A 12,833-nucleotide genomic window follows, 5' to 3' on the forward strand; every position below is an offset into this window, starting at 1 on the left:
TCTGAACATTATTTCAGTTAGACTGACTGAGTATGGTTTTACGCCGCGTTTAGCAATATTCCAGCAACATCACGGCGGGGGACACCAGAAATGGGCTTCACATTGTACCCATGTCGGGAATCGAACCCGGGTCTTCGGCGTGACGAGCGAACGCTTTAACCACTAGGCTACCCGACCGCCCCTATTTCAGTTAGAAAACGGCGTGCCAGTTTGGTGTGGGGAAATCCGGAAGTGATTTAGGTCTTAACACTTTGGTACAAGTCACATGCATGAGTTCGGTGCTGGCGAACCTAGAAACATAATCAGGGCGAACCGCGGTTCAAACCCACAGTTTCTAGAGTGTCCAAGGGACGCAACTCTTCACTACAAATTAAGGGGCCTTGGTCGACTGGCAACGCGTTCCCTTTCGACAAATGTAAACACACTAAGATGTCTGGAACATAGTTTCTTACCTCAACATCCCACTTAAAGTCATCTCCCTCGACACTCGCCCTCACACACGAGCCGTCGTAGACCATGAGACCAACGCTGTTACTGTAGTTGTCGGCACTGTTGCCAACTGAGATCCGGAAGGCGCGGACATATTCCTCGTCGTCACTTCCGGTTTCGTCGTGATAAACAATATTGCACTTGGCACGTGAAATACTTTCTACTGTGGCTGTTGACTTTGTCGTGGCAACACTGTTTTGACTAGATTGCCTCACCTTCAATGAACGAATGAGTTAATTGGGTTGGGTTCAATGGTGAAGTTCGCAAATGAAACTAATTTCTTTCGCTTTTTGACGTTAAAACATATTAACCTAATGAACATGAATTAGTATATAAACAACGACGTGAATTCATAAGTTACATATAATGACGAAATTAAATAAGTTTTCATTAACACCTGAACACTAAAGGCACTTTAATGATGACATTAACTGTGTGCAAATAACCCGACATATTTACACGTTAATCTTGCAGGTGCCATCGGCACGGTAGCGATATATTGCAGATGTTATCGGCATTGTAACGATATATTGTAAGCGCCATTTGCATAGTAACGATATATTATACACGTCATTGGCATAGTTACAATTTATTGCAGGTGCTTTCGGCAAAGTAACGCTATATTGCAGGTGCTATTCTGTAACATCGTTACAGTCTACAAAAAGACGTCCCAATGCCCCAATGTCCACCAGTGACAAAAAAGGAAACTGCACCCTCGATTATCCAGTATGATTTATGTCTATACGTTTAGGATAATTTCCCTGGACCTATTCGCAACTATTGCTTGACGCTGAAAATAGCCCTCCAATCAAATTACACTCATGAGCGAGAGACTTTCTGTGCGAAGTTAGTGACTAGAGAGACTGAGCTGGCGATGCCACTTCCGGAACGAAACTTTAGTGGCGATCGTATTCTGGGTGAACTATTGATAATACAATGGATATAAATTACCATGGATAATCGGAGATGAGGAACTTGACCCAAATCGTAATTTTCAGCTTTATTTGTAGCATCGTCACAATGGCATCACGATCCTTGACGCCTTGAGATCAACCACTAATCCCATAAGGAAAGCTGCCTTATGTTGTCCATTATGCAATTTGTTGCTAAAGAATAAACATAAGGCTTTAGAGAAAACGCAGGAAAACGCAAGGAAATTAATTACCCTTAATTCTTCAACTGAGCAGGTTGATACGCCGTCCACAAATGTTTCTCCATCCAATGATGTGACGTTACACACACCACGTGACATATCGCATGTGCCACCATTGTCAAGATCCATTAACCTCGGCGGAATTGTCAGGTCCACGGAACAGTCTGTGCCACAGTAGTTGGTTTCGCAATCGCAGTTGCCTGAAAATGTAAAGAGGACAGACATCAGTTTCGCAATAGTCTCCGAAACACAGTGGCGGATCCAGGGGTTCTGGGGGCTGGCAACCCCCTCCCTCTTTACATCTGATGATATTTCGTCGCCAGAGAACCAGATGATTGGTTCTATGTCCCCATTTGGCCAAACATTTGTTATTGCATTTTCTTTCCAAATGGATCTTTTTCAAATAGTGTTGGGGGCGGTCGGGTAGCCTAGTGGTTAAAGCGTTCGCTCGTCACGCTGAAGACCCGGGTTCGATTCCCATTTCTGGTGTCCCCCGTCGTGATATTGCTGGAATATTGCTAAAAGCGGCGTAAAATCAAACTCACTCACTCAAATATTGTTCTAAATTTCATACAACCCGTGTGACTGGAAAGTCCCTCCATCAGCTTGTGTTACACTAGGTACATTATGTTCCTCATTATCAAAGCATTAGAGGACACTATGCCGTTTTGATTTCAACATACAGCCGAAATGAGAGGTGTACAGATCGTATATTAAAGCTTTACAGGAATATTTCGACAATCCGTTGAACAATTCGATGACAGTAAAACATTTTGAAGCATTGTTACGCATGTACCATGTTATAGTGCTTCAATTAATGTATAAAAAGGCCCTTTTGTTCCTCAGTAACTTGTTTAGCAATATGTCGTGAAATCACTTTAATATTTATTGCTTTCTTCCATATCATATTTGATTAATGAATGATGAAGCGTTAATGTCACGGAGTTAGCTTAACAAGGAATAGCTAGAAACGATAACAAAGTCAACAATTTCTTATATTCACCAATAGACCCTTTTGGTTCTAATTTGTTTTGTAGTATATTTTAAAGAATGTGGGGTTTCCTTTAGCCCCCTGGCTAGCTGATCGTTCATATTTTCAAACTTCTCCTTATAGAATATATTTAAACTGTTATGAACAGAATTTGCCTGAAGTTCAACGATATTAAAGGTAATAGTGTTTTATAGAGACACTTTGATTTCGATGCCATTTTGAGTGTGAAAGGAAACCAACTGAGACTACAAGATCACTTATCGTGTTATTAAATATAAGTTATACCTCTTTCCAGTTTGGCGTTATTGATGTAGATAGCTTCTGGTTACCCGTGTATTTTTTGCAAAAAAAACCCCATGGTGTACTTACCGTTTACTGCTTCACCAGTTATATCATTGTCATTTCTCACATGTATGCCCAAAAAAGGAAATAATTATTGACACGCGCTCTCAGAACCTAAAAGACATTGAATTATAAAACAGAGGTCTCCTGAAATTACACCAACTATCTGTCAGTTAAACAAAAGGAACATGAAGCGTGTTGGCCAAAGGTTTGCCACCTGAACTTAATGGATTAGATGCAGCTGGGATTAAATACAGAATTGACAACGTCTACTGTACTTTGGACACTGTATACCCCGCCTTGGATTAGTTTTTCATTTTCTCTTGATGATTCTAGAACAGTTTTATTGCAAGATTGCAGAACTTGAAAGCTGTTTGTAGGTTATTACCACGTTTCATGTTGCGTATATTGCAAGCTGCTATATTTGCATTGTGCAGAACAGCTTCCACAGTGGGGAGTTCTTCAATTGATTGGCGCCGTCATATGTCTGGAATATTGCCGGGCGCGGCGTTAAACAACGAACAAGCAATTGATTGGAAAATTGTTCAACTTTTTTAGCAGTTACTTTCATGTTCTTGATGCATTGCTGCAGTTGATAATATTGTTGGAGTTCAGGCTTACTACTGAGTTTTCAAATTCCCTAATGCAGAATCATTTGCATAATTGAATCTTAATCACTTGATTGGTCACTTTCATGTTCTTGCTGCTTTGCCGCAGTTGACATTATGTCAAACCCCATTCGACCTCACGTCACCCCATTTCACCTCACCCCACCTCACCTCACCTAAGGGACTGAAAGATGCTCATTGTAAAAATGATGGGTTGATGTTGACCATTTTATCTGGTGACTTATACAGAGCGAGAAAGCGATAGAGCGAGAAAGCGATAAAGCGATAGAGCGAGAAAGCGAGAAAGCGATGTCCCCTCTCGGCCACCATTACATTTGCCGTTCAGCCTCAAGGTTGCATATCAACATTAACACTTCCATGTAAACATACCTTGTACGCAGTTGCCGTTCCCACTGCAGTCGCTAGGACACGCCTCGGCCATCACCATATCGTAGATGGACTTCATCCCGTCGTCCTGCTGGGTCTTCTCCCAGAGTAGCGGGTTTACCACAACCTCGTGGATACACTGGTCTGTCACAGTGTCCACGGCTGATTGGAAAAAGTCGGTGGTGCCCGTCAGCTGATTAAAAATGACTTGCACTGTCATCAATTATTTCAGAACAATTTAATTGTTTAAGTGCTTGTTGCTATTACTGTTATAAGGTACGAATGCATTCCCCAAACCATAGACAATTCTGACCTTCAAAATAGCGGCTATTGCCGATATGGGTTCGTCGCTGTAGTTACAGGATACACAGAATACATGAGTTATGAGATATAGAATACATAAGATCATTAATGGAGTCAGTTAACTGTAAGGGGACACGGGTGGCCCAGTCGTCGAAGGCGCCGATATTCGCTGTGCAGAGTTGCGTCCCTTGGGCACGCCAAAAAACTATGATTGTGGGTTCGAATCCCGGTTCGCCCCGATTATGTTTCTAGGTTTGTCAGCACCATACCCGTGCTCGTGGGTTTCACCGAAGTGGTAAACGTCTGAGACCTGCATCACTTCGGGCTTTCCTCCAAAATGAAGCTGACACGCCACGATATAACTGGAATACTGTTAAAAGCGGCGTTAAACCCAACTCACTCACTCACTCATGTATTTGGCCCTATGGCCTATCATAAAATAAACAGTTGACCATATTTGAAAATGTCCTCCACATGTACACCATGTATGCTTTGAATGTTGGACATTGATCAAACAACTGATCACACAACTGATCAAACAATTGATCAAACAAGAGTCATATGACGCTCTTTGAAATCTTGGTAGAAAGAGCATGCTCGATTTCACCTCAAACGTTGTGAAATGAAGACACACAGAGCTGGAGCTGCAGGAATATTTGACTATTGGGATGCTGAAGTAATCTCTTTTGTCATATAGTCTTGTGGATAGTGCTAAGTCACTGGGGATCTTTATGCATAGATCTAAATATGAGGTGAGGTGAAATGGGGTTTAACGTCGGGTCCAAGATTATTGCACTTATATAGCGACGTGCATGTACGTGTGTGCGTTTGTACTAGTCCGGACTGATGCCGATTTATAGTGCTAGCTCACTGAGATAACATGCCGCAGTTTAACATGAATACCCCACTCAGACACAGTATACTGACTCCGAGCCGACCAGTCCTTGTTTTAGCCCCTTAATGCCGAACGCCAGACAGGGTAACAACAAGTACCATCTTTTAACGTCTTTTGGTATGACGCGGTCGGGGATCGAACCCCGGACCTTCCGCTCTCCGGGCGGACGCTCTACCACTAGACCACGGAGGCGGTCCAGATCTAAATATGAACACAATGAGGCGGTCTCACTTGTCTCTTATTTCTAGTTCAGTTAGGTAAATCAGTGGCAGGGAATGGCCACCGTGGCGGCCATGCTTAAAATCGGATCGGATGTTTTTTCCAGAAACAACACAAAGCCAACAATTTGAAATGTCGAAGACGGAGAGGCGGACGGGCAGAACAAAACCCACCCTCAGTTCAGGTGAGCTAACAGACCAGTCTAACGCTACCTGAATGTCCATCACGCAGTTGGCCAGGCTGTCGTTGGTGTACATTTCGGGCACGTTGTCGCACGCCTGCATGGACCGGGACTTGTGGAACATATCTTCACAATAAGCTCTGGCTTTGTCCTCTGTCCACCCCCCTCGCCACTGCTCTTCAACTTGCTGGAGAAAAAGGAACTTTTGAGTGTCGGTATTTATACACCGTAGTCATCAATATCCTCCATATATGTACGGTGGCTCATAAGGGACATGGAGTCTGTTTTTCCATATTTTGAAATTTTACTTAATTTTATCGTAACCTTTTGCAAATTAACACGATTTGTCTTACAAATATGTGATAAATCATGTGTCAAGAAGATATTGAATCGTTGAAAAGTGAAACGAAAATGTCAAAAACTGAAAAGACAATGTCAAAAACAAACGCGAAAATGTCAAAAACTAAAATGAAAATACCGAAAACTATTTCCACCGCGATGATACTATTCCAATATTATCACCGCGGTGGAAATAGTTTCCTGTTATTTCATTTTAGTTTTGGACATTTTCGTTTTTGTTTTGGACATTTTCATTTTAGTTTTTGACCTTTTCGTTTTGGTTTTTGACATTTCCATTTTTGCTTTTGACATTTTCGCTTCACATTTCAGCGACTCAATAGCTACTTGAAAGTACATTTTCCATGTTTTCGGTTGTTTTTATACATGATTTATCCCCTATTTGTATGACAAATTGAGTTTATTTGCAAAAGGTTACGATAAAAGTAAGTGAAACATCAAAATATTGAAAAACAGACTCCATGTCCCTTATGGGTCATCGTAATGTATGTGATCCAGTATGGGTCCGACAAACAATGATTGACATCGTGTGAGTTCTTGTGCTATCATTGTGTAAAAAAAATATAAAATTGGAAATATCTACCAAAGAATCTTCTACTCTTTTTGATGATGCAATGACATTACTTCTTGTTTAGGGTAGCCTAGTGGTTAAAGCGTTCGCTCGTCACGCCGAAGATCCGGGTTCGATTCCCGACATGGATACAATGTGTGGACCCCATTTCTGGAGTCACCTGCCGTGATATTGCTGGAATATTGCTAAAAGCGGCGTAAAACCATACTCACTCACTCACTTCTGGTTCATCTTAATGCAATGTCAGTTCATCTAACCTTAGAGATGTGATGGACAGTGTGCCTGTGACTACTTATGACAAACAGTCGGGCGCCATGTCGGTGGAGAACCTGTTTGGCTCAACGCCGCTTTGAACAGTAGTTTTAGTCTAGGCTGTTCAGCTTAACAGAGAAAGACGGAGAAACTTAAACAGGTGTTGTACATTTATCACGTTGGTGAAGCCAGATAGGCGTCCCGGATGTCCCGGATTAAAAAAATAGGTGACAGAAACCTTGGCCACTTGAGCTCATTTTGGGGTCATTTTGGCATCGCACTTGGTCACATGATGTCATTGTGACGCCGTACTTGGCCTATTAAAGGTCACACGATGTCATATTTACGACGAACCTGGCCCACCGAAGGCCACATGTCATTTTGACGTCGTACTTGGCCCAACGAAGGCCATCATGATGTCATTGTGACGCCGTGCTTGGCCTATGAAAGGTCACATGCTGTCATTTTTACGATGACCTTGGCTCACCAAAGGCCACATGTCATGTTGACGTCGTACGTGGCCCATCAAATGCCACATGTCATTTTGACGTCGTACTTTGCGTACCAAAGGCCACATGATGTCATTTTGATGTACAACTTGGCCCATCTAATGCCACATGATGTCATTTTGACGCCGTACTTGGCCCACCAAAGGCCACATGATGTCATTCTGACGTCGTTCTTGGCCCATCAAATGCCACATGTCATGCTGACGTCGTACGTGGCCCATCAAATGCCACATGTCATTTTGACGTCGTACTTTGCGTAGCAAAGGCCACATGATGTCATTTTGATGTATAACTTGGCCCACCATCAAATGCCACATGATGTCATTTTGACGCCGTACTTGGCCCATCAAATGCCACATGACTTTCAGGTGATATGAACTTACCCTGCGACCCCGTGATGGTGAAGCACCCGGCAAGCTCAGCACAGACCTTCTCTTCCGTCTTTCTGTAATCCTGCACTTGGAGGGTGGGACATCAGTGAAGCCAGGCATTATTTTGATGTCCTCGTGAGCCTGGGAGGCTGTGCACTGTATTTGGTTGCCTGCTTTTCCCTTGGGGCGGCATGAGCAGAAGCTGAATGTCTTCGGCCAGGACGTTAAACTGTCATGTGTGTCGTGATTAAACAGGTTGTTGCCGGCGCCAACCCTACAAAATTCGGATCAAATACCATATACTAAACATAAATTGTCAGTGCAAGAAAATAACCAGTCTAGATTATCCGATTATCCGAAACAGATTTGGCGTAAAGGGAAAAACAGCTGTGAAAATTATATGAATGAACCACTGAACACCTTGGCCCACTTGCACAAAACGATCTTAGCGCTAAGACTATCACAAGCCTATGTTAAAGTATGGGAGTTACGATCATCTTAGCGCTAAGATCGCTTTGTGCAAGTGGGCCCTGGTGATCGCAATAAGGGTAAGAATGTCCTTTCTCACGACAGAGTTTCGTTTTTTGAGCATTAGATTATTTTGAAAACTTATGATAACCTGACTTAGAAAAATATTCTGATTAGGATTTTTTTTAAATATTTGCAGCAGACATTTGCAGAAAGCTTCGATAAATCACCGAACGCAAATCTAAGATCATCTTTCTGTCTTGACATGGCTGATAATCTAAAGAGATTGAAGTTGTTTCCGTTATATTGCCATTCGGACCATTCGGGTCCACTCGGCGTATTCCACTACTTTCAAAATACTTCACGTAGCAATGGAGCAGTGATGCGGCACGATTTCACTGTTTCTGTCCGCATATAGTTCGTACAATCAATGTTCAGTGAAGCTAATTTAGAATTAATATAAAAACAAGGTATATTATCGAGAACCAGTTAGAGAAGGACCACCAGTGCAGCCCGAAGGTGTTGTGTAATGTGATAGTCACTTAAACTAGCGAAACTAGTGAAATCAGTTCCAATGGGGATTGAGGTGGACACAAGTCTCTTTCTTGATCAGGGGCGGTCGGGTAGCCAAGCGGTTAAAGCGTTCGCTCGTCACGCCGAAGACCCGGGTTCGAATCCCGACATGGGTACAATGTGTGAAGCCCATTTCTGGTGTCCCCCGCCGTGATATTGCTGGAATATTGCTAAAAGCGGCGTAAAACCATACTCACTCACTCACTCACTTTCTTGATCATATGTCTTGTAATGGTCAGTGTAAGTGATGTCGCTGACAGTGAGTCAGCGCTTACCTCCATGAATCGGAGAATGCCCTATGGTTTGTGATGGTGGTGCCGTCCCTCTTGACGAAGTCGTCACCAGTGGTTGAGGAGAGTAGACCACACAGGCCGCTGCTCTTCTGAACGTCTTGCACTGATGGGTACACGTACACGTTGAGGAAGTTACCTTTAATCGCCACCGACACGCTTCCTCCAGTGGGCAGGATGACCTTATTTGGAATACAGTGTCATGTATGTTACCAGCCACAGTGTACCAGAACACCAGTGAGTACAGAAAATACAAATGCTTGCACATACGTGTACGTTTCTATTTAAAAGAAATAGTAGTCAATTAATTTTTTAGTCAGCAAATGATTTAATTGTGCTTTTCTTATACGTCTACAAGAATAGTATGCCACACACACACACGCACACAAACACACACACACACGCACGCACGCACGCACGCACGCACGCACGCACGCACACACACACACACACACACGCAAACACACACGCACACACACCTTGGCTGTACAATCTAATTAAAATCAGATCTTAGTTCTTGCTACCGCTAAACAAAAATCTGAGGACATCCCCTTAGAGGTCATTATTATGCACAGGATTGCAGTTAATTAGGTATTTTTTAATGACTTTGCACACAATCTAAACATCACCAGACCGAACACTATTCACCTATCGTGGGACTTCTGTTGCAAGAAATTAATTAGATTTGTAGTCCAAAGGAAGGATACGAGGCTTGACGAGCTGTGAAGGGGGTTTAAGGTTGTTGTACACCATTCTAATGCATTCAAGCATTGGAGCCAAAGACACGAAGTGTTCAAATAAATGCACTTTTCAGGGTATTCTTGTTTATCTTAATGTTCGCATTTTCAGTTGCATGTATTTTTCCCACGAAAGCGTCAAATTTGCAGGATGAAGTAGTTTTATGTAAAATGTTTTGGCTTCAGGAAACTGTCATGGAATTTCCACCAAAGCCCAACGAGTTATCAAAACGTCATCCATTCGAAATTATGAATTCAAAGTCTGCCGCCCGGAGCCGTTCGCGCCATACCGGCTCATTCCTCTTATGGATTTTGGGGTGGGACGAGTGTTGCCAAAAATAATTGCATCGGGATCAGACGTGAGTGTCCGTAGGCTAAATATTAATTGTCAATGCAAAAGATTAACCAGTCGAGATTATCCGCCGAAACAGTTTCCATGTGGTGTATTGAAAGGGAAGAAAAGCTGTGAAACTTATATGAATGGACCACTGAAAATCAGTGATGACACCAGGTGTACGCGAAAAGGGTAAGCATGTCCAGCCCTACCGGTAGCAGCCGCAATTTGCATAAAACAGAAAGTAGGTATTGCCGCACAGCAGTACTCCTGTGACGTCATCGGTCACCATGACGTTCAAATCAAGTGACAAGACACATCTGCCATTGAAGTCACGAAGCGCCATGCCTATCCGTAATAAACATAAGTGTCCGTCATCTATTCGACCCTTTCCGTTCAGTTCCGTAGAGTCTGAGGCATGACTGCCTATCCGTAATAATCATAAGTGTCCGTCATCTACTCGACCCTTTCCGTTCAGTTCCGTAGAGTCTGAGGCATGACTGCCTATCCGTAATAAACATAAGTGTCCGTCATCTATTCGACCCTTTCCGTTCAGTTCCGTAGAGTCTGAGGCATGACTGCCTATCCGTAATAAACATAAGTGTCCGTCATCTATTCGACCCTTTCCGTTCAGTTCCGTAGAGTCTGAGGCATGACTGCCTATCCGTAATAAACATAAGTGTCCGTCATCTATTCGACCCTTTCCGTTCAGTTCCGTAGAGTCTGAGGCATGACTGCCTATCCGTAATAAACATAAGTGTCCGTCATCTATTCGACCCTTTCCGTTCAGTTCCGTAGAGTCTGAGGCATGACTGCCTATCCGTAATAAACATAAGTGTCCGTCATCTATTCGACCCTTTCCGTTCAGTTCCGTAGAGTCTGAGGCATGACTGCCTATCTGTAATAAACATAAGTGTCCGTCATCTATTCGACCCTTTCCGTTCAGTTCCGTAGAGTCTGAGGCATGACTGCCTATCCGTAATAAACATAAGTGTCCGTCATCTACTCGACCCTTTCCGTTCAGTTCCGTAGAGTCTGAGGCATGACTGCCTATCCGTAATAAACATAAGTGTCCGTCATCTATTCGACCCTTTCCGTTCAGTTCCGTAGAGTCTGAGGCATGACTGCCTATCCGTAATAAACATAAGTGTCCGTCATCTATTCGACCCTTTCCGTTCAGTTCCGTAGAGTCTGAGGCATGACTGCCTATCCGTAATAAACATAAGTGTCCGTCATCTATTCGACCCTTTCCGTTCAGTTCCGTAGAGTCTGAGGCATGACTGCCTATCCGTAATAAACATAAGTGTCCGTCATCTATTCGACCCTTTCCGTTCAGTTCCGTAGAGTCTGAGGCATGACTGCCTATCCGTAATAAACATAAGTGTCCGTCATCTACTCGACCCTTTCCGTTCAGTTCCGTAGAGTCTGAGGCATGACTGCCTATCCGTAATAAACATAAGTGTCCGTCATCTACTCGACCCTTTCCGTTCAGTTCCGTAGAGTCTGAGGCATGACTGCCTATCCGTAATAAACATAAGTGTCCGTCATCTATTCGACCCTTTCCGTTCAGTTCAGTAAAGTCTTAGGCATGACTGCCTATCCGTAATAAACATAAGTGTCCGTCATCTATTCGACCCTTTCCGTTCAGTTCCGTAGAGTCTGAGGCATGACTGCCTATCCGTAATAAACATAAGTGTCCGTCATCTACTCGACCCTTTCCGTTCAGTTCCGTAGAGTCTGAGGCATGGCTGCCTATCCGTAATAAACATAAGTGTCCGTCATCTACTCGACCCTTTCCGTTCAGTTCCGTAGAGTCTGAGGCATGACTGCCTATCCGTAATAAACATAAGTGTCCGTCATCTACTCGACCCTTTCCGTTCAGTTCCTTAGAGTCTGAGGCATGACTGCCTATCCGTAATAAACATAAGTGTCCGTCATCTACTCGACCCTTTCCGTTCAGTTCAGTAAAGTCTGAGGCATGACTGCCTATCCGTAATAAACATAAGTGTCCGTCATCTACTCGACCCTTTCCGTTCAGTTCAGTAAAGTCTGAGGCATGACTGCCTATCCATAATAAACATAAGTGTCCGTCATCTACTCGACCCTTTCCGTTCAGTTCAGTAAAGTCTGAGGCATGACTGCCTATCCGTAATAAACATAAGTGTCCGTCATCTATTCGACCCTTTCCGTTCAGTTCCGTAGAGTCTGAGGCATGACTGCCTATCCGTAATAAACATAAGTGTCCGTCATCTACTCGACCCTTTCCGTTCAGTTCCGTAGAGTCTGAGGCATGACTGCCTATCCGTAATAAACATAAGTGTCCGTCATCTACTCGACCCTTTCCGTTCAGTTCCTTAGAGTCTGAGGCATGACTGCCTATCCGTAATAAACATAAGTGTCCGTCATCTACTCGACCCTTTCCGTTCAGTTCAGTAAAGTCTGAGGCATGACTGCCTATCCGTAATAAACATAAGTGTCCGTCATCTACTCGACCCTTTCCGTTCAGTTCAGTAAAGTCTGAGGCATGACTGCCTATCCGTAATAAACATAAGTGTCCGTCATCTACTCGACCCTTTCCGTTCAGTTCAGTAAAGTCTGAGGCATGACTGCCTATCCGTAATAAACATAAGTGTCCGTCATCTATTCGACCCTTTCCGTTCAGTTCCGTAGAGTCTGAGGCATGACTGCCTATCCGTAATAAACATAAGTGTCCGTCATCTACTCGACCCTTTCCGTTCAGTTCCGTAGAGTCTGAGGCATGGCTGCCTATCCGTAATAATCATAAGTGTCCGTCATCTACTCG

The 12,833-nt window shown here is 43.4% G+C and overlaps 1 protein-coding gene across 1 annotated transcript in view; it reads right to left on the minus strand.

The window, feature by feature from the left end:
- LOC124140220 (von Willebrand factor D and EGF domain-containing protein-like) overlaps window positions 1-12,833 on the minus strand; it is a 78,067-nt gene that overhangs the window by 3,768 nt on the left and 61,466 nt on the right. The window contains exons 13-18 of the mRNA XM_046507663.2: window positions 8,945-9,141; window positions 7,641-7,902; window positions 5,600-5,755; window positions 3,974-4,163; window positions 1,655-1,842; window positions 453-704 (exon numbers count right to left, since the gene is read on the minus strand). Of these exons, the coding sequence (XP_046363619.2) occupies window positions 453-704; window positions 1,655-1,842; window positions 3,974-4,163; window positions 5,600-5,755; window positions 7,641-7,902; window positions 8,945-9,141 (1,245 nt within the window). The remainder of the gene's footprint in view (window positions 1-452; window positions 705-1,654; window positions 1,843-3,973; window positions 4,164-5,599; window positions 5,756-7,640; window positions 7,903-8,944; window positions 9,142-12,833) is intronic.

Source organism: Haliotis rufescens, unplaced genomic scaffold, assembly GCF_023055435.1.
Source record: "Haliotis rufescens isolate VD_foot unplaced genomic scaffold, xgHalRufe1.0.p SCAF_15, whole genome shotgun sequence".
Classification (NCBI taxonomy): domain Eukaryota; kingdom Metazoa; phylum Mollusca; class Gastropoda; order Lepetellida; family Haliotidae; genus Haliotis; species Haliotis rufescens.